The sequence below is a fragment of the Dreissena polymorpha genome, chromosome 15 (assembly GCF_020536995.1).
Source record: "Dreissena polymorpha isolate Duluth1 chromosome 15, UMN_Dpol_1.0, whole genome shotgun sequence".
Classification (NCBI taxonomy): Eukaryota; Metazoa; Mollusca; class Bivalvia; order Myida; family Dreissenidae; genus Dreissena; species Dreissena polymorpha.
Genome location: NC_068369.1, coordinates 20,857,794 through 20,884,974, shown reverse-complemented (window position 1 = coordinate 20,884,974; position 27,181 = coordinate 20,857,794). Strand labels below are relative to the sequence as shown.

Here is a 27,181-nt window from a genome sequence, read left to right as displayed (position 1 = left end):
CTTTTGGTATATTGACAAAATTAAAAAAATATGCTTCAGTTTCGTAAATTTTTGTTGTAGTTATTATATTTGTGAGAAAACAGTAATACTGAACATTTAACATGCTCTAAAATATTCATTATATGCATTTTTTGACGCTTAAATAAAAACTTGAAAATTATAAAGTGCAACGCAAAACAATTGAATAATTTGGAGAGTTCTGTTGTTGTCGTTATATTTTGTGATACTACGGGGTTGGCTAATATAAAGTATCAAATACATCACTCATTTTATGTGCACTGATGGCCGAGTGGCCTAAGCAATAGACTTTTAATCCAGAGGTCAGTGGTTCGAGCCCAGTTGAGGGTTACTTTTTTTGTCCCCTACCGGTGAACCCGGAGGGGACTTATGGTTTGCGCTCTGTCTGTCTGTCAGTCTGTCCGTCACACTTTTCTGGATCCTGCGATAACTTAAAAAGTTTTTTTTTTCTTGAAACCTGAAACATGGATAGTCATGTCAATATAGAGATTATGCACATCATTTCATTTTGTTCCTGCCTCAAGAATTCTGGTTGCTATGGCAACAAATAAAAAATTAAACAAATTACTGACAATGGTGCAGTTTCACCAGTAGGGGACAAATTATTGCTTGGCAATCTCTTGTTCTTTCTTTAATTTTATTCTTGTTTTTAGCTCACCTTAGCTATGCTCATGGTGAGCTTTTGTGATTGCCTTTTGTCCGTCGTGTGTCGTGCATCATGCGCCATCAACATTTGCCTTGTGAACACTCCAGAGGCCACATTTATTGTCCGATCTTTATGAAACTTGGTCAGAACATTTTTCCCATTGATACCTCAACTGAGTTTGAAACTGGGTCATGCTGGGTCACAAACTAGGTCACTAGGTCCAAAAAAAGAAAAACCTTGTGAACACTGTAGAAATCACATTTGATGCCCAATCATCATGTAACCTTTGTCAAAATGTTTGTCTAAATGATATGTTGGTTGAGTTCAAAAATGGTTCCGGTCCGTTGAAAAACATGGCCGCCAGGGGGCGGGGCAGTATTCCTTATATGGCGATAGGGAAACCTTGTGAACACACTAGAAGTGACACTTTTGTCCAATCATCATGAAACTTGGTCAAAACATTGGTTTTATTGATATCTTGGACGAGTTCGAAAATGGTCCAGATCGGTGAAAAAACATGGCCACCAGGGGGCGGGGCACTTTTCTCTATATGTATATAGTGACAACATGTGAACACTCTAGAAGTCACTTTTTTGGTCCAATCTTCATGAAATTTGGTCAAAGCATGTGTTTTCTGGATATGACGGTTGAGTTCTAAAATGGTCCAGATCGGTGGAAAAACATGGCCGCCAGGGGGTGGGGCAGTTTTCTCTATATGTACATGTATATCGTTGCTGTCGTTCTCAAACCTCGTAGCTACAAAATGCCAACTTTTCAGGAGAGAGAGAAAACCGTCTCATTTTTTTTTATAGGAAACCTCATAGTTGCAAATAATTTTTTTTATAAAAACGTTTTTGTCAAACTTGTCCAAACGAAAAGACGTACCTATAGGTGAAATGGCGTCGCTACGACTTTTCGCCGGGAAAAAAGCCAACAATCATTCTACAACATTTCGTCACGTCACGTGGCTTTTTCAAGGGCTCTGATTGCCGTAGCGCTACGAGATATAGCACAAAACACGCGCCAGACTTCATATATTCGGAAAAGACAAAAAAAATATTTTGAAAATTTTGGAGCTACGAGGTTTGAGAACGACAGCTACGATATAGTGAAAGCATTTGAACAGTCTAGTTGTGATAAGCCATAATGTTATGAGATATTGAAATTGAGATAGGTCCCTACACCTTTAAAAAGAAAAATAGATGAGCGGTCTGCACCGGCTAGACGGTGCGCTTGTAAAATGGTTTCAGTTGCTTGAAAAACATGGCCTCCAGGGGGCTGGGCATTTTTCCTTATATGGCTTCATGAATCTTAATGAAACTTTGCCAGAATATATTTGTTTAAATGATATCTTGGACGTGTATGAAAATGGTTCTGGTCTGTTGAATAACGTTGCTGCCAGGGTGTTCACTAGTCATGAAAGTAAGTAAGAACATTTTGTTCTTATGACATCTTGGGCTGCACAGAAAAGGTCAGTACCATTGAATCGCAGGTGAGCGACTTTGGGCCTTTCAGGCCTTCTTGTTTACTGGAGCTTTTAATATACAATGTTTACATTTATCAATATAAATCATTTAATAAAAAACTCAAATACATGCCAAAATCAGTGAAAAGGCCCCTTTAAGTACCAGAAATTTGATGGCAACAAGAAGTTACCTCAGACAAAGAAGTGCTGTTGAATCACTTATGCATACATGCCAGAAATTTTCAGGTCCAAATAGGGAAATTCCATTAAAAATGTCGGGACATTTGATCAAAAAGCGGGACACCTAAAACGATCAATCATGCCACCTTTACTGTAGTAAGTAATCAGTATATTACTAACAAAACCTCATAATTTCTGGCAATATTGACAATAAATGTGTTTAAAGGGGCCTTTTCACAGATTTTGGCATGTTTTTAAGTTTGTCATTAAATGCTTTATATTGATAAATGTAAACATTGGATCTAAAATGCTCCAGTAAAAATTCAAGAATAAAATTTAAAAAGGGAAAAGAAAGTAGCCCGCAGCAGGGCTGGAACCAGTGATCCCCAAAGTCCTGGAGTAAAAACCAATTAGACCGCTCGGCCATCCTTCCAAGTATGTATTTTATACTTTATATTTTATACTTTATTTAAGCAATTAATCTTCGTAGTTTCACAAAATTAAACGACAACAACAGAATTCTCCAAATTATTCAATCGTTTCCCGTTGCAATGCTTTATAATTTTCAGGTTTTTAAATCAGCAAAAGATGCATATAATGGCTATATTAGTCCATGGTAAATGTTCAGTATTACTGTTTCCTCACAAATATCATAACTAAAACAAAAATTTGCGAATCTAAAACAACTTTTTTCAATTTTGTCAATTTACCAAAACGTGAAAAGATCCCTTTAACAAACTCATGAACACAGACGTTCTCCATTTTCTGGAATTTAACACACATGTGCACTTTGCGGATGTATCCATAATGTGAATGTGTAATCGTTCAACGCGATGAGTGTGCATCAAGCACTGATTTATTTAACTAATCATCAATTAATTCTAAATTTAGAACCATGCAATATGTACACATTATTTTCTGAAAATCAGATAAACTGAAAGTAAAAATATGTGAAACATCAATGTGTCTAGGTCAGCGCTCAATTTGTTTGATATACAAAATTGGTGTTTTGACAGGTTTTTTAGCCTCAGGTCGCATAATACACAGAAAACAGCATAATATTCTGTGACTTGATTTCAACCATGAAATACAAAAGCAGTCCGCTTTTTTATTCACTACGATGCATTTGTCGCTAGCAATTAGCGACCCCTATCATAAAAACACCATGGTGCGAATGTCCGATAAAATAAATTATGTGCTGATAGATCGCTGATCACTCGACTAGTAGATGTGGTTTGTTAATAGGGGGCAATAAAGGGATTAGGGATGGTATCTTAAGCCAGACAGAGCTTGAATAGAGAATTTTATTGTGAACTAATAGAAAGTATTTGGTTTTTCATGAATGTCTGGACAAATTGTGTCACATCAGGACATCGGGACAAACACCCCAAAAGCAGGACTGTCCTGTCAAGATTGGGATGTCTGGCATGTATGCACTTATGTCACAGATTCCAGTTCTTCAACTATATTCTTTTGCACAACGACATTAGTATTATACTAGGATAAGGCTCACTTTTCAAGATTAAATGATTGCTTTTGAAAAGCAAGTTTAAATAAAACCCACACATTCCTTAGAGTTTTATGCTAAATGTAGACAATATATATTGTGTGCTTTGTTAAGCTTATGGCTGGCACCCTTACCTGCAGAAATGATCATGGTTACGGGGATTTTAATAGATTGTAAAAAACAGAACCCTGGTCTACATTTTGAGGTGTCAAACCAAAAAAATCAGGGATATTTTTTTAATGCAAATAAATTTATTTATTAAAAACATGATTTTCTCCTGTGTGTCCCCTTCAAGTCTACATTTATTGTTGAGTTTCGAAAGTCTGGCCTCTTAATCTGCAATTAGCAAACAGTGTTTCTGTTTAAGCCACTTACAGGCGACAAATTCATTTGTAAAAAAAAGCCCCTTCTCCTCTGAAAACCTTAACACTACTCCCTCTCCCCAACCCATGGCCTCCATGGTTGATTGAGATCGCTACTTATTTGACAGGGTATGGCACGATGGACAAACTCTTATCAATTTCCGGTGTTTATGATCCTGATCCAGTCATTGATACTAACACCCTTCTGGCACTTCGTGAAATGTATCGAAACTCAACAAGCCGCGTTTGCCATCGAGGATTGATCTCGGAACCACTACCGATAGGGCAAGGAACCGGTCAGGGAGGCAAAAGTTCGCCGCTGCTGTACCTTATGTTCATAAATGGCCTGATAGAGAAACTTGAAGAGAGTGGTGATGGCCTGTGCATTTATGACATAAATATGGCTTCGCCAACTGTGGCCGATGATATGGTTCTAGTATCATACTCTAAAAATGGACTCGAGAGGATGCTTAAGATTTGCTATGAATATGCAAACAGGTGGAGGTTTCTTTATAACGCATCGAAGTGCTCAGTACTAGTCTATAATAAGAAGACAGAAGAGACTTCAACCTTCTATCTAGGACATGAGCGTCTGCCCGCTAGCGACAAGTATACCCATCTTGGTATTGAATGCAACTCTCTTTTGACCACTAATAATGCGATTCATGATGCATGTGTGCGACTGCAAGGAACATACATGAGCTTGTGCTCAAAAGGGGTAGCGCCTGAAAGACTGAGTCCACCAACTCTCTTAACGATATTCAACTCATCTGTTATCCCAAAGGCCCTATATGGCTGTGAGCTATGGAACAACAACTCGCAAAGTGATCTTGTTCAACTTTATATTGCACATAACTTTTGCCTGAAACACATGCAAGGGTATGACAGAAACATCTCAACAGATTATTGCCTGTCAACAGTTAATACTGTTCTGATATCGAATGAACTGGAAATCAGAAAACTAACATTTTTCGACCAAATATGCAGATTGAATCCTAAATACCTAGCGAAAGATATCTTCAATAATAGACTTATACGTCACATTGAACTAGATGGCCAATGCATCGGATATATCCCTGATGCATACAGGATACTACAAAAGTACAACTTAATGAACGTCTTACGATCATACGTCCAGGATGGAAATTTCCCCACAAAGCGACAATGGAAAAAAATAGTTGAGCGAAAAGTCGTAATGAACATTACGAACAAAATACAGAGTCGCATCAAAGGCAACGATCAATGGGGAGTAACTGTGCATGTAATAGACTCCAATAATTACTCCCCTTTATGGAGAGTAGCAAAAAAAAAAACCAAGAATAATTAACGTGTGTAAAACTATATTGAATGGCATAGGTATGTTTGTGTTGAGACAGTATTTACGAGAATGCAGACATTGTCACCTGAAAACCGTTCATCTCGTAATTCATAAGTTGTGTTATTGCCACCTGTTAGAGGATAAGCGAAAACATTTATGGACAACTCTAATTGAATGCATCGGTATAACGGAATTTTCGCGCTTCATCCACTTAAGTGGCTTAGAACAAAGTGCATCATTGCTGAAAATGATATCTGAAACTGTTGACTCATATTTTGTGCATTTTAAATTGTGCAAAGCTGCTGTTAGCATCCTGAACTAGTGTTAGACGCTCTGAGCCAGGTTTTGTGTGTTTTGTTTCTTTGTTTTTTTTTACACATATGTTGACATGTCTATCCAATCTATATTAGTGTATCTTAACACTATATAGCAGCCTTCCGTGGAAGGCAAAACCTATGACACATGTTAAGTATATTCGTCTATTATGTCTTTATTTTCGCTTTCGCTTTAAGACATATCCTCGGGGAATAAGTTACACTGAAAAAAAAAAATGATTTTAATTATTATTTCTATGTGATTATTTTCCCTAGGAATTAACAATTATTTATCATCTACATAGCTATGTTATCTTTGTAAATAATCTAATTGAATGTATTGAGTTGTTTCATTTATGATCTCATGTGTGTGTATATACTCGATTTTACTTCCTTGCTTGTATAATATGTTATGCTCTGACTTCATGAATGGAGGAAAATAAAAGTCTATCTATCTATCTATCTGCCCGGTTTAAAGGACACATCCACTGTCGCTCACTGTGTAATACAGTAAGCAACAGTGCATGTATCTTTTAAACTGGGCGACTACCGGTATACATGTATCTCTCACTGGCTTATGGAAGATAAATTTAAACCATTCATAATGATATTGAGCGGCACTCTAAGAAAAAGGAGTTTAAAGCATGTGTGTGTATACAGTGTCATCCAAGATTAGCCTGTGCAGTCCCATAGGCTTAGCACCTGTCGAATTGTTTAACCACACAGCTTTGACTTCTGACCATTTTTAGCTCATCTATTTTTTGAAAAAAAATTATGAGCTATTGTCATCACCTTGGCGTCGGCGTCTGCGTCGGCGTTGGCGTCCGATTAAGTTTTGCGTTTAGGTCCACTTTTCTCAGAAAGTATCAATGCTACTGCATTCAAACTTGGTACACTTACTAACTATCATGAGGGGACTGGGCAGGCATAGTTGGATAACTCTTGCGTGCATTTTGACTGAATTATGTGCCCTTTTTATACTTAGAAAATTGAAAATTTGGTTAAGTTTTGTGTTTAGGTCCACTTTATTCCTACAGTATCAAAGCTATTGCTTTCATACTTGCAACACTTATTAACTATCATAAGGGGACTGTGCAGGCAAAGTTATGTAACTCTGACTGGCATTTGGACGGAATTATGCGCCCTTTATACTTAGAAAATTGAAAATTTGGTTAAGTTTTGTGTTATGTCCACTTTACCCCAAAAGTATCATAGATATTGCTTTCATACTTGGAACACTAGCAAACTATCATAAGGGTACAGTAAAAGGACAAGTTGCATAAAACATTGTTAAGCTTAAGTATTTCATTCATGTTTTGTTCATGTACAGAAATAATAATGTTGCCACATTAAAACAGTCCTATTTTAAAAATGAAATTAAGAAAAAACAGTAAAAAAAATAACGCTCATGAAAAACATTGCTGTATTATTATTCAGGATTAAAAACAATGTTATCTATCATTAACAGCAAAAAGGTCAGTGATCTTAAAATGATGGTGATATTAAAATGATAAGTTTACTCTGTCATTGTTAATCATTCACATGTTTTTCACACAATCAGACCTCATCTGTGGAATGATATTGTTAATTATACCTTGCCCCTTGGCATGCTGTCAATATTAAAATTTCTGTGTGCATCATTGATAGAAGAAAACATGCTGGACTTAAATACATGTAAACCAATACTCAGTGTGCTAGGAGTACATTAATACAGAATAGTTGAGGCACTTATTGCACAATCATACTTTATAGCAGAGACTGAAAATTAGGAAATATAACAACAATTGGTAAGTTTTTTTTTTTATTAATTTCTGTGTGATACTTTTAATTTTAATTAATAGTAGAGTTAGTTTAAATGTTTGATTTATAGTGTTGCTTTTTGTGTTAGACTATTAGTGTGATTTTTAGCTCGGCTGTTTTCGGAGAAAACCCGAGCTATTGTCATAGCCAGCTCGTCGTCCGCCATAGGCGTCTTGCTAAAACCTTAACATGGGCCATAACTTTTTAAATATTGAAGATAGCAACTTGATATTTGGCATGCATGTGTATCTCATGGAGCTGCACATTTTGAGTGGTAAAATTTCAAGGTGAACATCATCCGTCAAGGTCAAGGGTCGAAAAAACAAAGTCAAGGGAAGTAATAAGCTTTAAATGGACATAGTTATCTGACCTGGCTGCCCACGTATATATTTTTGTTAAATAAATCAAAGCGGCACAGTAGGCGTCATTGTGTTTCTGACAAACACATTGTGGTAAAAGGTCAAGGTCATCCTTTATGGTCTGCAGTAAAAAAATACAGATTTAAGGGAAGTAATGAACTTTAAAGGGAGATAATTATTGAATATTGAACATAGCCACTTTATATTTATTTGGCATGCATGTGTATCTCATGGAGCTGCACATTTTGAGTGGTGAATCTACAGTCACGGTAGTGGCTTTTAATTATTTGCTACTAAAAATAAAAATTTGTTATAGACAATTATTTTCAAGGGAAGTAATTTATATAATTATAAATCTCATATTATATATTTCCTTACCAAGAATTAAAGTTCTTTTCACAGTTACTGTACAGATTTATTATTTAAATTATTTATAACCCAAATGATTGATTTGTCAATTTTTTTTTTAATGATATAATTATCATTTCTTTGATGTTCATTACATACCTGTCCCATGATACATGATCAACTCTGGCTATGATCTCTTTTAAACCACACAGGCCTTGGTTGTCAGTGATGTCTGACATGGTCATAATTGACTGTGAGACCCTCCCGCCCCCCACCACCCTGGTTGGACTGGACAAAATTCAAGGGAAGTAATAACCTTTAAAGGGAAATAATTCCTATACCTTCCAAATGATAAATATAAATTTTATTTCAATGCTGCGCAGTAGGGGGCATTGTGTTTCTGACAAACACATCTCTTGTTGGGTCACTAGGTCAAAGGTCAAGGTCACTGTGACCTCTAAAAAAAAAAAAAATTCTGACAAGCTTTCACAGCCGAGCGTGGCACCCATTATGCGGTGCTCTTGTTGCTTTAAAGGGGTCACAGATTTTGGCATCTATTGAAGTTTGTCATTAAATGATTTATATTGGTAAATTTAAAAAAAAAATAATTGGACCCTTAAAATCTCCAGTAAAAAAACAAGGATACAAAAAAAAAAAAGAAGTAATCCTCAACTGGACTCGAACCACTGACCCCTGGAGTCCTGGAGTGAAAGTCTTCCGCTTAGTCCACTCGGCCATCCATGCTCATACTTTAAAGGGATGTATTTTTAGCTCGACTATTATATATAAATTATATATAGTGGAGCTATCCTACTCACCCAGCGTCGGCGTTAGCGTCTGCGTGAGTGTGCAAATGTTAAAGTTTTCATACTACCCCAAATATTTTATTTGTCCCTTGACATATTGCTTTCATATTTTGCATACTCGTTTACCAACATTACCCCAACCTATACACAAGAGGAGACAACTCTATCAAGGATTTTGTCATAATTATGGCCCCTTTTCCACTTACAATATGCAGCAAATGTTAAAGTTTGCATATTACCCCAACTATTTTCATTGTCCCTTGACATATTGCTTTCATATTTTGCATACTTTTTTACCAACATGACCCCAACCTATAAACAAGAGCAGACAACTCTATCAAGCATTTTGTCATAATTATGGCCCCTTTTCTTCTTACAATATGCAGCAAATGTTAAAGTTTGCGTACTACCCCAACTATTTTCTTTGTCCCTTGACATATTCTTTCATTTTTTGCATACTTGTTTACCAACATGACCCCAACCTATAAACAAGAGCAGACAACTCTATCAAGCATTTTGTCATAATTATGGCCCCTTTTATACTTAGATTTATAAATAATTTGCGTACTACCCCAAATTATATTTCCTATATCCTTTGACATATTTCTTTTATATTTTGCATACTTGTTTACCAACATGACCCCAACTTATAAACAAGAGCATACCACTGTATCAAGCATTTTGACATACTTATGGCCCCTTTTACACTTATATAATTGAACATTTTGCTTAAATTGCCATAACTTCTTTATTTATGTTCACATTTTATTATTACTTTCACAACACTTACCTGAATACCACAATGGATTCCAACCAAACAATACCCCACGCCCCTACCCAGAATCCTTTCCCCCCCCCCCCCCCCAAACCTCCTCCCTCCCCCATTTTTTTTTTAAACATCATCTAATAAATTACCACACCCCACATTATACACCCCCTACCCCCCCCCCCCACCAAATTTTTTTTTTCTTTTTTTATATTTGAAAGATCGTCTAATAAATTATTGTATATGAACAATTTCACCGTGATGGCTTATGTTATACTGTCAAGCACTCAAATAGTCGAGCGCGCTGTCCTCTCACAAACGGCTCTTGTTCACTTTATCAAAGCAATGCTGGTAGTTTTACAAAATATAACGACAACAACAGAACTTTCCAAATTATTCAATTGTTTCACATTGCAACACTTTATAATTTTCAGGTTTTCAAATCGTCAAAAGATGCTTATAATGTATATTTAACAGCATGGGAAATGTTCAGTATTACTATTTCCTCACAAATATCATAACTAAAACGAAAAATTTCAAATCTGAAACAACTTTTTTTTATTTTGTCAATTTACCAAAACATGAAAAGGCCCCTTTAATTTAAATAAACTAGAGTATGCAAGATAAATGCATTATAATATTATTCTTTTACTTAAATTGGAAACTTCAGAATTGTTTCTTAAGTGATGCTTATTCTGAATCATGATCTAAATAAAACATCAATTAAAGTGATTGAAGCAGGTACATTATAGCATTTTTCAATGAAGATTTGCACGTCTAATGTCAGGTTAAATCATGAAACACTCAAGTTGTTTGATTGCAACATTACCAATAGGAGTCATTCACAACTTTAAGCTTTAACCATTATAAGATTCAGTGTGAGATTTGCTGTGAACATAAACTGTCTTCTTTACAAATAATACAATTTGCAAGCACTGTTTGTTTGTGGATACTTTTTCTATGTTTATTGTCCCCTACCGGTTTCACCGGAGGGGACTTATGGCTTGCGCACACAGTCTGTCTGTCAGTCCTTCAGTCTGTCACACTTTTCTGGATCCTGCAGTAACTTTAAAAGTTCTTAATATTTTTTCATGAAACTTGGAAAGATGGCCATATGGACAGAATGCACGTCATTTCATTTTGTTACTACGTCAAAAATTCTGGTTGCTATGGCAAACAAAAAAATCTGACAATGGTGGGGCCGGTAGGGGACATATATTGCTTGGCAATAGTCTTGTTAGAAATGGACTACATGTGCAAGTATATTTTCAAGTGCAGTTATTTTAAAAGGAAAGTTAGAATATTCTTACAAATGATGAATACATATTAAGTGTATATTAACATGATTAACTTGGTTCTTGTAAGATGCCTTACTATGATCACATAGGTGTTTGTCGGCATTGACTCCTCAGATTTTTAGCATCATGTTTCAACTGTAGAGATTTAACATTACATAATCGCGAATGATTATCTGTAAAAAAAGGTTTTGATATGACGAGTGAGCAATATTGATAATGGGAGGTAACTGCATTAATTTAAATTTATTTCTCCATTAAAGTTGTCTACCATTTCATACAAACTTGATGTCGATGTTTAGCTCACCTGAGCACAAGGTAATCCTGGTGAGCTTTTCTGAACACATTTTGCATGGTTCTCAATAGGATTTATTGGGGGCATATTGTTTTGTCTGTCTGTCTGTGTGTCTGTCTGCCTGCCTGCCTGCCTGTCTGTCTGTTTGTCTGTCTCCCACAACTTTAACCTTGGTTAAAGTTTTGCAATAACTTTTGCATTATTGAAGATAGCAACTTGATATTTGGCATGCATGTGTATCTCATGGAGCTGCACATTTCGAGTGGTAAAAGGTCAAGGTCATTTTTCAAGGTCAAAGGTAAAATATATGGCTTCAAAGCGGCGCAATAGGGGGCATTGTGCTTCTGACAAACACATCTCTTGTTAAAAAGGAGTTCTTGAAATCCTTTGTTCCAAAAAGAATCCAATTGAATATTGCAATCGTCTTCAAATGTTCAGCAAAAAAAATACTTAAATAAAAACAATAAAAATATATTTGTCATATAACCTGACTATGAATGAAAGTAAGAAAATGTATGTGTCTAAATAATTATATTGGAAAAAAGGTGTTATTTTTTTTGTTTTTTTCAGTTGTCTATGCATATCCACCATGTGTGTTATTTAAGGGCATGTATATTCAAACCACATAATAGTGTTCTCAGATAAAAATTATAATAATGGAGATTACTTACCGGTAATATATGTTTTCAAAAGGCTTATTATGAGTTTACTTCTTTACCTTCAAAATATTTGGTATGTTAATATTTGACGAACATGCAGTTTTCTTTCTACACATTCTTAAAATACACTTTCAGACCCTCCTCATGCGAAAATGGGTCTTATGGCACATTGGTCAGTGCAACAATCAGGAGCTAAGCTGTGCTCTCTAAAATCACGCAAGGCTTCATGGTCTCATAATTGATCTCCTGACCAGACTGAGAGATCTGCAGGCTAGTCTATAGCAACGTTGGCAGCATTTGGCATAAAACCCATTTTCGCATGATGTGAGTGTAAAATATACATATATATATATATATATATATATATATATATTAGTCATGAAACAAGAAAGTATTATTAGTTACACGGTTAGTAACTGATGGTGTATATCCCATATACCGTCAGTTTCTAACAGTGTAACGATTATACCACAACCGATAACTCGATTCATCGGTAAGTATGGAAATTACTCGGGGTGTATAGAAAATACTCCATGGGCACGTGAGTGCCTTAAGCCAATTGGATTAGGTAATTTTTGTAGGAGGTGAGATGTACATGATTAATATTGTATTTGAATTTTGTTCTCTCATTTCAGTAAAAATACAATGACGTGCATTCTTGTGTTGTCACTGCAACTTGCCGCAGCGTATCTGGGTAAGATCTATCAATAAAGCTAGTCTGATACCAATGATCATTTACTAACAGAATTTAAAAGTTTATCCTTGAATTGTTTTCCTTGCATGTATTTATTCAAAACTTTAAAAAATGGTATTATTAGCTCATCTATTTTTTGAAAAAAAATTATGAGCTATTGTCATCACCTTGCGTCGGTGTCGGCGTCCGGTTAAGTTTTGCGTTAAGTTCCACTAAAGTATCAATTCTATTGCATTCAAACTTGGTACACTTACTTACTATCATGAGGGGACTGGGCAGGCAAAGTTAGATAACTCTGGCATGCATTTTGACAGAATTATGTGCCCTTTTTATTCTTAGAAAATTGAACATTTTGGTTAAGTTTTGTGTTTAGGTCCATTTTATTCCTTAAGTATCAAAGCTGTTGCTTTCATACTTGCAACACTTACTAACTATCATAAGGGGACTGTACAGGCAAAGTTATGTAACTCTGACTGGCATTTTGACAGAATTATGTGCCCTTTTTATACTTAGAAAATTGAAAATTTGGTTAAGTTTTGTGTTTAGGTCCACTTTATTCCTAAAGTATCAAAGCTATTGCTTTCATTCTTGCAACACTTACTAACTATAATAAGGGGACTGTGCAGGCAAAGTTATGTAACTCTGACTGGCATTTTGATGGAATTATGGGCCCTTTATACTTAGAAAATTGAAAATTTGGTTAAGTTTTGTGTTTTGGTCCACTGTATCCCTAAAGTATCATAGATATTGCTTTCATACTTGGAACACTCGCAAACTATCATAAGGGGACAGTAAAGGACAAGTTGCATAACTCTGGTTGTCATTTTTACGGAATTATGGCCCTTTTTTGAATTAGTAACTTTGAATATATGGTTAAATTTTGTGTTTAGATCCACTTTTCTTCTAAAGTATCAAGGCTATTGCTTTCAAACTTCAAATACTTTCATGCTATCATGAGGGTACTGTACCTGGCAAGTTGAATTTTACCTTGACCTTTGAATGACCTAGACTCACGAGGTCAAATTATAAAATTTTGCTAAAATTGCCATAACTTCTTTATTTATGATTAGATTTGATTGATACTTTAACAAAACAACTCTTACCTGACAAACCACAATAGATACCACCCAAACCATCCCCCGTCCCCCCCCCCCCCTAAATCCTCCCCCCCTGATTCCCCCCCCCCCCAAAAAAAAAAAAGTTGTTTTTTTTTTCTTAAAGATCATCTAATAAATGACCACCACACCCTAACACTATACCCCCCCAAACACCCCCCCCCCCCTCAACATTTTTTTTTTTTTTTAAACATGGTTAAAAAAACACAATTTTTTTTTTTAAACATGGTTTAAAAACACAAATATTTTTTTGTATTATTTTATTTTTGAAATACCGTCCAACCATCCCACCCAAGAATTCCCCACCCCAAAAAAAATAATTTTTTTTTGCATTTTTTTTGGAAGATAAAGAGGATATTTTGTTCATGACCCAGACTGATCATAGAAAATATATTTTCACGAGTGGCGCAGCCACGAGTGAAAAAATTATTTTTCTATGATCACAAGTGAAATAACAAACGATCTTACACTGACATTAACAAATTTTCTGTTTCTTTTATGCCCCTTTTCAAGAAAATAAGTAACAGCTGTTTCCCTTTGGCTGAAAAGTTACCCTTTTTCGGAGTTTCTCCCGTGGCTTGCCTCAATACATTGATATGACCTCATATTGTTGACCAAATGACGTCATTTTGTTGACGAAATTACGTCATTATTCCAGGGAATTCTTCAGTTAAACTCTTTTTCAATGTAAATAAACGGTAAAAAAGCATAAAACTAAAAGAAAACGTGTTGGATTCGGTGGAATATCGATTTTGTTTCACTCGTGATCATAGAAAAAATATGAACAAGGATATAAACAAGGGAAGTACATCTTGATATGATAATCTAAAAATAGAAAAAGGAATTCCGAAAATTTGTTATTTTCATCGGTGAAAATAACAATTGTGTTATTTTCACTGCTGTTATTTCACTGCAGAAATGTCATATTTTATTATTAGGTATAAAAGAAAATGTAATAAATGACCACACCCCCACCACTCCACCCCTCCCTCCTTTGTGATTGAAAATGAGATAGGTCCCTTCACCTTTAAAAAGAAAAATAGATGAGCGGTCTGCACCCGCAAGGCGGTGCTCTTGTTTTAAACTGCAATGCCTAGAGGTGCTGTATTTCACTTTTAACATAGTATAGTGGTTCTCCACAAGGTTTGTTCAAATTGTGCCCATGGGATCATAATTTGCCCACCATTTAGAATTTCTTGTTTTCCATATATGTATGTAGTAAACTTGAAAAAAAAAACAACTTCATAATATCATTTCAAGTCATACAAGTCATACAAGTTTGTACAATTTCAGTTGTGCATTGTGCTGTGACTTCAAATGACACAAAGTTCTTCAACTGTGGGGACATAATTGTGATCGCTTGTAAGGCAGCATCATGTACTGGTCCCATCTCTTTGCGTCGCAATCGAGAATCATCTTTGGATTGTGTGCCAAACCAGCCCTGTTTAGAAAGCGCAACAAGATACAATCGAAGTTGCCAACTAGGTCAGTGCATTTTTAATGCAGCCCAGAGTGAGTCCAGCATATAGCCATCGAACTGTTTGTCAATCCATTGGGTATTCCGTTTTTTGGAGTTTTTTTTAGTTCTTCGCTAGCACTTTAAAGCACTTGAAATAAAGTACATGTTAATCAATACATATAGATGCAATTTGAAAGTGTGTAAGATTGTCCTCAAATCTATAGCCTAGTAAGCAAGTAATTTACATTTTTTTTAAATTTTAAAACCAAAAGTAGGATTTTATTAAGTATACGTACATTTCGACAAACGGGATTATTTTTAAGATAAAGCGCAAAAAATGACGGATTTCTACCTTGTAACTACCAGAAATATTCTAATTGAGGTAGATGCAATAATGTCTATAGCCTAGTTAGCAAGTAATTTATTATTTTTCCAACGTTCCTCTTTTAAAGCCAAAAGTAGGATTTCTAGACGTATACGTCCATTTTGACAAACGCGATTATTTTTAAGTTTTAAAGCGAGACTGATTTCTACCTTGTAACAACCAGATATTTTCTAATTGGCATAGATAAAATATGTTTCTTATTTATACTCAAATTTACTATGCCATGTATTTCATTTCAAGGTGTGTGGCTTTAATTACAAAACACTTTCAGATATGTAGCTGATTTTTGGTATGTGGGTCGATATACCTACATGACTTAAAGTGTGAGTTTCTTTCTGATTAATTGTTTTTTGGCATAGTTATGGGCCTTGGAAAATGTCCGTTTTCCGGAGGATTTTGACACCACGCTTTCAGATATTGTGCTAGTTTTTTATACGCCCGTCTATGACGGGACGTATTATGGTATACCCCGCGTCCGTCTGTCCGTCCGTCTGTCCGTCCGTCTGTCCGTCCGTCCGTCCGTCCGTCCGTCCGTCTGTTAATGTCGTACGCTACGTCAAATATCCTTTGACAGATTTTCTTCAAATTTTAACACAATCTTAATATTGATAAACCCTGATCCCCTTTCGTTTTTGACGGAATTCTGAATTGTCGTTCCAGAGTTATGGGACTTTGTTCGTCAAAATTTCGTGATTTCATTGAATGTCCTACTGTAGCTCAAATATCCTTCGATGGATTTTTTTCAAATTTCAACACAATCTTAATATTGATAAACCCTGATCCCCTTTCGTTTTTGACGGAATTCTGAATTGTCGTTCCAGAGTTATGGGACTTTGTTCGTCAAAATTTCGTGATTTCATTGAATGTCCTACTGTAGCTATATAAAAATGTTAAAGTTGTTATAACTTTGGTATGCTTGGACCTAGAGTCTTGAAACTTGACATGAAGGTTGGCCAGAACTAGTAAGTAACCACTGGACATTTCAAGGTCATTCATTTGAAGGTCAAGGTCACTGTGACCTTGAATGTAAAAATGTTAAAGTTGTTATAACTTTGGTATGCTTGAGCCTAGAGTCTTGAAACTTGACATGAAGGTTGGCCAGAACTAGTAAGTAACCCCTGGACATTTCAAGGTCATTCATTTGAAGGTCAAGGTCACTGTGACCTTGAATGTAAAAATGTTAAAGTTCTTATTTCATGTTATAACTTTGGTATGCTTGTACCTAGAGTCTTCAAACTTGAAATAAAGATTGGCCAGTACTAGAAGATGACCACTGGTCATTTCAATGTCATTCATTTGAAGGTCAAGGTCACTGTGACCTTAAATGTTAAAATGTTAAAATTGTTATAACTTTGGTATGCTTGGACATAGAGTCTTCAAACTTGACATGAAGGTTTGCAAGCACACTTAGATGACCACTGGTCATTTCAAGGTCATTCATTCTAAGGTCAAGGTCACTGTGACCTTAAATGTTATTGTTGTTCATGTATCCTACCGTAGCTCAAATATCCCCCGATGGATTTTTTATACGCCCGTCTATGACGGGACGTATTATGGTATACCCCGCGTCCGTCTGTCCGTCCGTCTGTCCGTCCGTCCGTCCGTCTGTTAATGTCGTACGCTACGTCAAATATCCTTTGACAGATTTTCTTCAAATTTTAACACAATCTTAATATTGATAAACCCTGATCCCCTTTCGTTTTTGACGGAATTCTGAATTGTCGTTCCAGAGTTATGGGACTTTGTTCGTCAAAATTTCGTGATTTCATTGAATGTCCTACTGTAGCTCAAATATCCTTCGATGGATTTTTTTCAAATTTCAACACAATCTTAATATTGATAAACCCTGATCCCCTTTCGTTTTTGACGGAATTCTGAATTGTCGTTCCAGAGTTATGGGACTTTGTTCGTCAAAATTTCGTGATTTCCATGCTCATGTACTTATAAAATAAACCATGTATTCAAATACAAATAAACTGAAGTAAAAAAATGATTCAAAGGGTTATTTATTACCTTACTACTTCATTGGCGAACGACGGGCGTATCATGCGCTCATGGCGCAGCTTTTATTGTTATGTGAGGCTACCTGCATGACTTACAGATGAATTTAGAGTTTCATTTTGGTCCATTGATTTCTGGTGAAGTAATGGGCCTAATGGCCTTAAAAATGTTATAAAAAATAGCTGCTGTGCAGCTTCAAAGTGCAGTACAGAGCATTGTGTTTCACAAACGCTGATCTTGTTTGTTCTATATTATAATTATGGGTATGTTCTTTCAAATTAATAGTTGCAGCTTCAATTTTTTCTGCTGTTTATTGGATTACAATGTATTTTTATTGGACTTAACCCAGAGGGCCAGATAAGATGCGTATTTGCCTAAAATACGCATGAAAAAAGAAAATACGCATGACTTAAAATTTTGTTGAGTAAAAAAACTCCTGGCTAAATTCGGATTATGCATCGTGTGCAATTTCAATGCGTATTAGCAGTTTATACATGAATATAAATAAGGGAAAAACCTTTTTCCTTCAAGCACTTTTTAAATGGCAGGAGACATACACATATAATAAACAAGTTTTACGGATGCCACCTGCTTACCATTAAGATAACGTGAGTAAGCACATGTTTAACCTAGCTGTTAGATATATTGAAATCCGGTTTGCAATCAATGAATCCACTTTAATCATAATGTAATGCGAAAAATTGCTGCTTGCTTGTTTTTCATATGACTGTCATGATCTGTGCCGTCCTGACGGTAAATTCTTTTCCGAAAGCGCTTTTCTTTTTGTGACGTATGCCGCAGCATCTGCATGTGTTTGTGTTTTATTGTCATGAAAACAGTGGCTTGCCAAATCAAGACGGAAAAATAGATTAATGGCTGCTTATTAGCCAAGGGCAAAAAAAGAACAACTGTTAAATAATATGAAAGTGATTGCTTTATTGTATACAAGACTGCTTGTTGTAGCGAGTTAACACTAATGTACAATTTATTATTAATTGTGATCTTTTGAACATAAATTCTTCTTCAAATTATCGGATTTTGATTTTTACTCATCAAATAAAATTTCATGAGTGAAATACCCCTCGGCTGAAAAAATTATCTGGAGCTCTGACTAAACCTTAGCATTTTGTACCAGAAAGTTATATATTTTTTAATGAAGGGTGAAAATGGAAAACATACATTATACACAAAACAAAACATGTCATTTATTTTGTTTAAAAGCTTTAATAATCAATCTGTAAAGAAAATACTGAATTTGTCGAAGTTTAGCGAAGAGAACACTGGTGATATTGTGCATCATAGTTTTACTGCCTTTTAAGTTCAATGCTGATTTAGGCAATTGAAATTAAGCATATTAATATTGTCTTTGCAGATGAATGGAAATTCTCTAAGGTAGCAGATATACTGGATGATGGAGTCCGCCATATATGTACAGATTTGAAGACTGAAGATACAGTCATATTGACATCTGTAATCAACAGTATGTAGAAATAGTATCATACAAATCCACCACCTCATACCAGCTTTTAACAGACATTAACAAGCTGAATTCTTCATAGAATGCTGTAAAGCAAAATGTACAAAATGAATTATATTCTATAATTGTACGAGTGTTTTGTATGAGAGTGAAAAAAATCACAATTAAAAATATTTGTATGCCCCTGGTAGGGTTGCATATAGCAGTGTGTCTGTCTGTTAGTCTGTCCATCTGTGTGTCTGTCCAGCATTCCATTGTCAGGTGGGTTTTTTATGCAACGCTTTTAGATAGAGGTGATTTTTTGTATGTGAGTTTACCTACTTGACCTACAGATAAAGTGTGAAATTCTTTGCATTCCGTTATTTTTTTTAACTAAGTCTTTGGACTGATCTAAATTTTTGCCATGGGAAGTACATGTAGTAAGCTTTAAAGGGAGATGAAAAAACAAATTTGACAGGGTATGTCTATTTTTGACAAGGGAAGTAATTCTTTTTTGAAGGGATATAATCCAAGGGAGGGGCTTCTATTAAAGTGAGTACATGGCATGGAGACTTGAGACAAATGTTGATATAGAAATTTTCTGATATTGCGCTGATTTTTAGCTTGGCGTTTTCGGAGAAAACCCGAGGTATTGTCATAGCCAGCTAGTCGTGTCGTCCGCAGTCCCCGTCGTGCTTAAACCTTAACATTGGCTCTAAAATCAAAGTGCTCCCACCTATAACTTTGAAACTTCATATGTACCCGGTAGCTGCACCTTGATGAGTTATACACGCCACACCCATTTTGGGGTCACTAGGTCAAATGTCAAGGTCACTGTGACCTCTAAAAAAAATAATTATGACAAGCTTTCATTTATTCAAAACTGCACCCGTAGCTGAGGGTGGCATCGGTTATGCGGTGCTCTTGTTGGAATGTGAGTCTACCTACATGACCTACAGATGAAATTCGTTCTGTTCTATTGATATAAGGCGTTGTTATGGGCCTTGGACTTAGAAATTCTCTCTAAAATAACTGTTTTCCAGAGTTTTTTTACGCAATGCTTAAAGATATTGAGCTGATTTTTAGCTCATCTATTTTTTGAAAAATTATGAGCTATTGTCATCACCTTGGCGTCGGCGTTGGCGTCGGCGTCCGGTTAAGTTTTGCGTTTAGGTCCACTTTTCTCAGAAAGTATCAATGCTATTGCATTCAAACTTGGTACACTTACTAACTATCATGAGGGGACTGGGCAGGCAAAGTTAGATAACTCTGGCGTGCATTTTGACAGAATTATGTGCCCTTTTTATACTTAGAAAATTGAAAATTTTGGTTAAGTTTTGCGTTTAGGTCCACTTTTCTCAGAAAGTATCAATGCTATGGCATTCAAACTTGGTACACTTACTTACTATCATGACGGGACTGGGCAGGCAAAGTTAGATAACTCTGGCGTGCATTTTGACAGAATTATGTGCCCTTTTTATACTTAGAAAATTGAAAACTTGGGTAAGTTTTGTGTTAAGGTCCACTTTATTCCTACAGTATCAAAGCTATTGCTTTCATACTTGCAACACTTATTAACTATCATAAGGGGACTGTGCAGAAAAAGTAATGTAACCCTGACTAGCATTTTGACAGAATTATGTGCCCTTTTTATACTTTGAAAATTGAAAATTTGGTTAAGTTTTGTGTTTTGGTCCACTTTAGCCCTAAAGTATCATAGATATTGCTTTCATACTTGGAACACTTGCAAACTATCATAAGGGTACAGTAAAAGGACAAGTTGCATAACTCTGGTTGTCATTTTTACGGGATTATGGCCCTTTTTTGACTTAGTAACTTTGACTATATGGTTAAATTTTGTGGTTTGATCCACTTTACTTCTTAAGTATCAAGGCTATTGCTTTCAAACTTCAAATACTTTCATGCTATCATAAGGTTACTGTACCTGGTAAGTTGAATTTTACCTTGACCTTTGAATGACCTTGACTCTCAAGGTCAAATTATTAAATTTTGCTAAAATTGCCATAACTTCTTTATTTATGATTAGATTTGATTGATACTTTGACAAAACTACTCTTACCTGACATACCACAATAGACTCCACCCAAACCATCCCTTGTGCCCTCTCCCCCCCCCCCCCCTCCCCCCCCCTATTTTTTTTTCTTTTTTTAGATCATCTCACAAATGACCACCACACCCTCACACTATACCCCCCCCCCCCACCCCACCCCCCCCCCCAATTTTTTTTTTGAAACAGTTAAAATACACAAATATTTATTTTTATTATTTTATGTTTGAAATACAGTCCAACCATCGCACCCAAGAATCCCCCACCAACCCCCCCCCTCCCCCCCACCCGTTTCCCCCCCCCCCCCCCTAAAATTATTATATTTTTTTTAACATCATCTCACAAATTACCACCACACCCTCACACTTTACCCCCCCCCCCCCCACCCCCTCATTTTTTTTTTTTTTTTGAAACTGTTAAAAACACAAATATTTATTTTATTATTTTATGTTTGAAATACCGTCCAACCATTGCACCCAAAAATCCCCCCCCCCCCCCACTCACCCCCCCCCCCCCACCCCCCCACCCCCCCCCCCCCCCCCCACCCCCGATTTTTTTTTTTTTTTTTTTTTTTGCGTTTTTTTTCGCATTTTTGGAAGATAATGTAATAAATTCCACACCCCCACACTATACACCCCTCTTCACTCCGCCCCTCCCTCCTTTGTGATTGAAAATGAGAGTCCCTTCACCTTTAAAAAGAAAATAGATGAGCGGTCTGCACCCGCAAGGCGGTGCTCTTGTTGGTATGTGAGTCAACCTACATGACTTTAAGATGGGGTGTGAGTTTTGTCCCATTCCATAAATGTTTGGCTAAGTAATTGGCATTGTTTTCTAGCTGCTGTGCGGCTTCAAGGTGCATTGTATTTCACAAATGCAGCTCTTGTTTTATATGTTTTTAGCTCCACTGGCCAGAGGCCAGCGGGGCTTATGTCATAGTCCTGTGTCCGTTGTGCGTGCGTCTGTGTGTGCGTTAACTTTACCTTAAAACATCATCTTCTCCTAAACCACTGGTCCAATTCTGATGAAATTTCACAGGAATGTTCCTGGGGTAAACCATTTTCAAATTTTTTCAAATTATGCCCCTGGGGTTAAATTTGACACTGCCCCGGGGGTCACAAAAATGAAAATTTGCTTATATAAGGCCTATTTTGTGAAAACTTTCAAAATCTTCTCGTCCATTATCATTGGGTCTAGGGCTATCAAATTTGGTATCTAGAGACATCTAATAGTCCTCTACCAAATTTCTTCAAATTATGCCCCTGGGGTAAAATTTGACCCTGCCCCGGGGGTCACAAAATTGAACATATGCTTATATAAGGCCTATTTTGTGAAAACTTTCAAAATCTACTCGTCTGTAACCATTCAAAATCTTCTCGTCCGTAACCATTGGGCCTAGGGCTATCAAATTTGGTATGTAGAGACATCTAATATTCCTCTACCAAATGTCTTCAAATTATGCTCCTGGGGTCAAATTTGACCATGCCCAGGGGTTCACAAAATTGAACATATGCTTATATAAGGCCTATTTTGTGAAAACTTTCAAAATCTTCTCGTCCATAACCATTGGGCCTAGGGCTATCAAATTTGGTATGTAGAGACATCTAATAGTCCTCTACCAAATTTCTTCAAATTATGCCCCTGGGGTAAAATTTGACCCTGCCCCGGGGGTCACAAAATTGAACATATACTTATATAAGGCCTATTTTGTGAAAACTTTCAAAATCTTCTCATCCATAACCATTGGGCCTAGGGCTATCAAATTTGGTATGGAGAGACATCTAATAGTCCTCTACCAAATTTCTTCAAATTATGCCCCTTGGGTCAAATTTGACCCTGCTCCGTGGGTCACAAAATTGAACATATGCTTTAAATAAGGCCTATTTTGTGAAAACTTTCAAAATCTTCTCGTCCATAACCATTGGGCCTAGGACTATCAAATTTGGTATGTAGAGACATCTAACAGTCCTCTACCAAATTTCTTCAAATTATGCCCCTGGGGTCAAAATTGACCCTGCCCCGTATGTCACAAAATTGAACATATGCTTATATAAGGCCTATTTTGTGAAAACTTTCAAAATCTCCTCATCCATAACCATTAGACTTAGGTCTATCAAATTTGGTATGTAGAGACATCTAATAGTCCTCTACCAAAATTCTTCAAATTATGCCCCTTGGGTCAAATTTAACCCTGCCCCGGGGGTCACAAAATTGAACATACTCTTATATAAGGGCCTATTTTGTGAAAACTTCCGTCTGTGCGTGCGTTAACTTTTCCTTAAAACATCTTCTTCTCCTAAACCACTGGTCCAATTCTGATGAAATTTCACAGGAATGTTCCTGGGTTGAACATCTTTCAAATTTGTTCAAATTATGCCCCTGGGGTAAAATTTGACCCTGCCACGGGAGTCACAAAAATGAAAATTTGCTTATATAAGGCCTATTTTGTGAAAACTTTCAAAATCTTCTCGTCCATAACCATTGGGCCTAGGGCTATCAAATTTGGTATGTAGACACATCTAATAGTCCTCTACCAAATTTCTTCAAATTATGCCCCTTGGGTTAAATTTGACCCTGCCCCGGGGGTCACAAAATTGAACATATGCTTATATAAGGCCTATTTTGTGAAAACTTTCAAAATCTTCTTGTCCATAACCATTGGGCCTAGGGCTAATAAATTTAGTGTGTAGAGACATCTTATAGTTCTCTACCAAATTTCTTCAAATTATGCCCCTGGGGTCAAATTTGACCCTGCCCCAGGGTCACAAAATTGATCATATGCTTATATAAGGTCTATTTTGTGAAAACTTTTCAAATCTTTCTGTCCATAACCATTGGGCCTAGGGCTACCAAATTTGGTATGTAGTGACATCTTATAGTCCTCTACCAAGTTTTTTCAAATTATGCCCCTGGGGTCAAGTTTGACCCTGCCCTGAGGGTCACAAAATTGAACATATGCTTATATAATGCCTATTTTGTGAAAACTTTTAAAATATTCTTGTCCATAACCGTATAGCGTAGGGCTACCAAATTTGGTATGTAGTGACATGTAATAGTTCTCTTCTTAGTTTGTTCAAATTATGCCCCTGGGGTCAAATTTGAAACTGCCCCGGGGGTCACAAAATTGAATATATGCTTATAAAGGGCCTATTTTGTGAAAACTTTCAAAATCTTCTCGTCCAAAACCATTGGGCAAATGACTATCAAATTTGGTATGCAGAGACATCTAATAGTCCTCTACCAAATATCTTCCAATTATGCCCCTGGGTCAAATTTTACCCTGCCCTGGGGGTCACAAAATTGAACTTATGCTTATATAAGGCCTATTTTGTGAAAACTTTCAAAATCTTCTCATTCATAACCATTGGGCCTAGGTCCATCAAATTTGGTATGTAGAGACATCTAAAAGTCCTCTACCAAATTTCTTCAAATTATGCCCCTGGGGTCAAATTTGACCCTGCCCCGGGGGGTCACAAAATTGAACATATGCTTATATAAGGCCTATTTTGTGAAAACTTTCAAAATCTTCTCGTCCATAACCATTGGGCCTAGGGCTAATAAATTTAGTATGTAGAGACATCTTACAGTCCTCTACCAAAGTTCTTCAAATTATGCCCCTGGGGTCAAATTTGACCCTGCCCCAGGGTCACAAAATTGATCATATGCTTATATAGGGTCTATTTTGTGAAAACTTTTAAAATCTTTCTGTCCATGACCATTGGGCCTAGGGCTACCAAATTCGGTTTGTAGTGACATCTTATAGTCCTCTACCAAGTTTTTTCAAATTATGCCCCTGGGGCTATCAAATTTGGTATGTAGAGACATCTAATAGTCCTCTACCAAATTTCTTCATATTATGCCCCTGGGGTCAAATTTAACCCTACCCCGGGGGTCAGAAAATTGAACATATTCTTATATTAGGCCTATTTTGTGAAAACTTTCAAAATCTCGTCAATAACCATTGGGCCTAGGGCTAATTAATTTAGTATGTAGAGACATCTTATAGTCCTCTACTTCAAATTATGCCCCTGGGGTCAAATTTGACCCTGCCTTGGGGTCACAAAATTGATCATATGCTTATATAAGGTCTATTTTGTGAAAACTTTTCAAATCTTTCTGTCCATAACCATTGGGCCTAGGGCTACCAAATTTGGTATGTAGTGACATCTTATAGTCCTCTACCAAGTTTTTTCAAATTATGCCCCTGGGGTCAAGTTTGACCCTGCCCCGAGGGTCACAAAATTGAACATATGCTTATATAAGGCCTATTTTGTGAAAACTTTAAAAATATTCTTGTCCATAACTGTATGGCATAGGGCTACCAAATTTGATATGTAGTGACATGTATTAGTTTTCTTCTTAGTTTGTTCAAATTATGCCCCTGGGGTCAAATTTGACCCTGCCCCGAGGGTCACAAAATTGAACATATGCTTATATAAGGCCTATTTTGTGAAAACTTTAAAAATCTTCTTGTCCATAAACATTGGGCCTATGGCTACCAAATTTGGTATGTAGTGAAATCTTATAGTTCTCTACAATGTTTGTTCAAATTATGCCCCTGGGGTCAAAAAATGGAACATATGCTTATATAAGGCCTATTTTGTGAAAACTTCAAAAATCTTTCTGTCCATAACCATTGGGCCTAGGGCTATCAAATTTGGTATGTAGTGACATCTTATAGTCCTCTACCAAATTTGTTCAAATTTTATCCCTGGGGTCAAATTTTTAACCTGCCCCGGGGGTCACAAAATTGAACATATGCTTATATATTGCCTATTTTGTGAAAACTTTAAAAAAATTCTTGTCCATAACCATTATGCCTAGGGCTACACAATTTGGTATGTAGTGACATTGTGTAGTCCTCCACTTAGTTTGTTCAAATTATGCCCCAGGAGTCAAATTTGACCCTGCCCTGGGGGGCCACAAAATCGATAATATGCTTTTATAGTGCCTATTTTGTGAAAACTTTAAAAATTCTCTTCTCCTTAACCATAAGGCATAGGGCTACCAAATTTGGAATGTAGTGACATCCAACAGTTCTCTACCAAGTTTGTTCAAATTATGCCCCTGGGGTCAAATTTGACCCTGCTCGGGGGTCACAAAACTGAACATACGCTTATATGGGGCCTATTTTGTGAAAACTTTAAAAATTTGGTATGCAGTAACATCTTATAGTCCTCTACCAAGTTTGTTCAAATTATGCCCTTTGGGTCAAATTTGACCCTGACCCGCGGGTCACAAAATTGAACATTATATACGCTTATATCTTGCTTATTTTGTGAAAACTTAAAATATTCTTGTCCTTAACTCTAGGACCTAGGGCTACCATATTTTGTATGTACATGTAGTGAGATATAGTAGTCCTCTACAAAGTTTGCCCCTGGGGTTAAATTTGACCAAGCCCAGGGGGTCACAAAAGTGTACATGTGCTTAAATAGGGCCTATATTTAAGTATTTGCACATGCAGAGAATATTTGTTTAAGCCTTTTTTCAGCAGTGGAGCGATACAGGGCCATCATGGCCCTCTTGTTAGTTAAACCTTTAATTTGTTCTTATTCTTCCTCAGAGCACCTTCAGTATCCGTCATAGAGACTAAAAAAATATTGAAACTACAGGACACAAACATTACAACATCTTTATATAACAGGTTATTTGCTACATATCTTGGGTGAGCAACCTAGGGACCTTTTGGCTCTCTTGTTATTCTAAGATATTAACTAAAACACAATCTACAAATAATTATGAGATCTTAAGATATTTATACCATTGACTGATCTGATGACTGTGTATTCTTACTGTCATACATTTTAGATGTATTCATTACTGGTTGTGTACGTAATTCCGGCCTGTACGTAAAAAATCCGCCAC

The 27,181-nt window shown here is 36.3% G+C and overlaps 1 protein-coding gene across 4 annotated transcripts in view; it reads left to right on the top strand.

Moving 5' to 3' along the window:
* Nucleotides 1–27,181, top strand: part of LOC127859395 (uncharacterized) — a 100,913-nt gene that overhangs the window by 48,433 nt on the left and 25,299 nt on the right. For all 4 annotated transcript variants that reach the window (XR_008039347.1, XM_052396759.1, XM_052396758.1 and 1 more), the window contains exons 3-5: nt 12,774–12,832; nt 15,241–15,432; nt 19,165–19,272. Coding sequence is in view for 3 of the 4 variants with exons in the window: in XM_052396759.1 (XP_052252719.1) it covers nt 12,774–12,832; nt 15,241–15,432; nt 19,165–19,272 (359 nt within the window). In the remaining variant the exon portion in view is untranslated. The remainder of the gene's footprint in view (nt 1–12,773; nt 12,833–15,240; nt 15,433–19,164; nt 19,273–27,181) is intronic.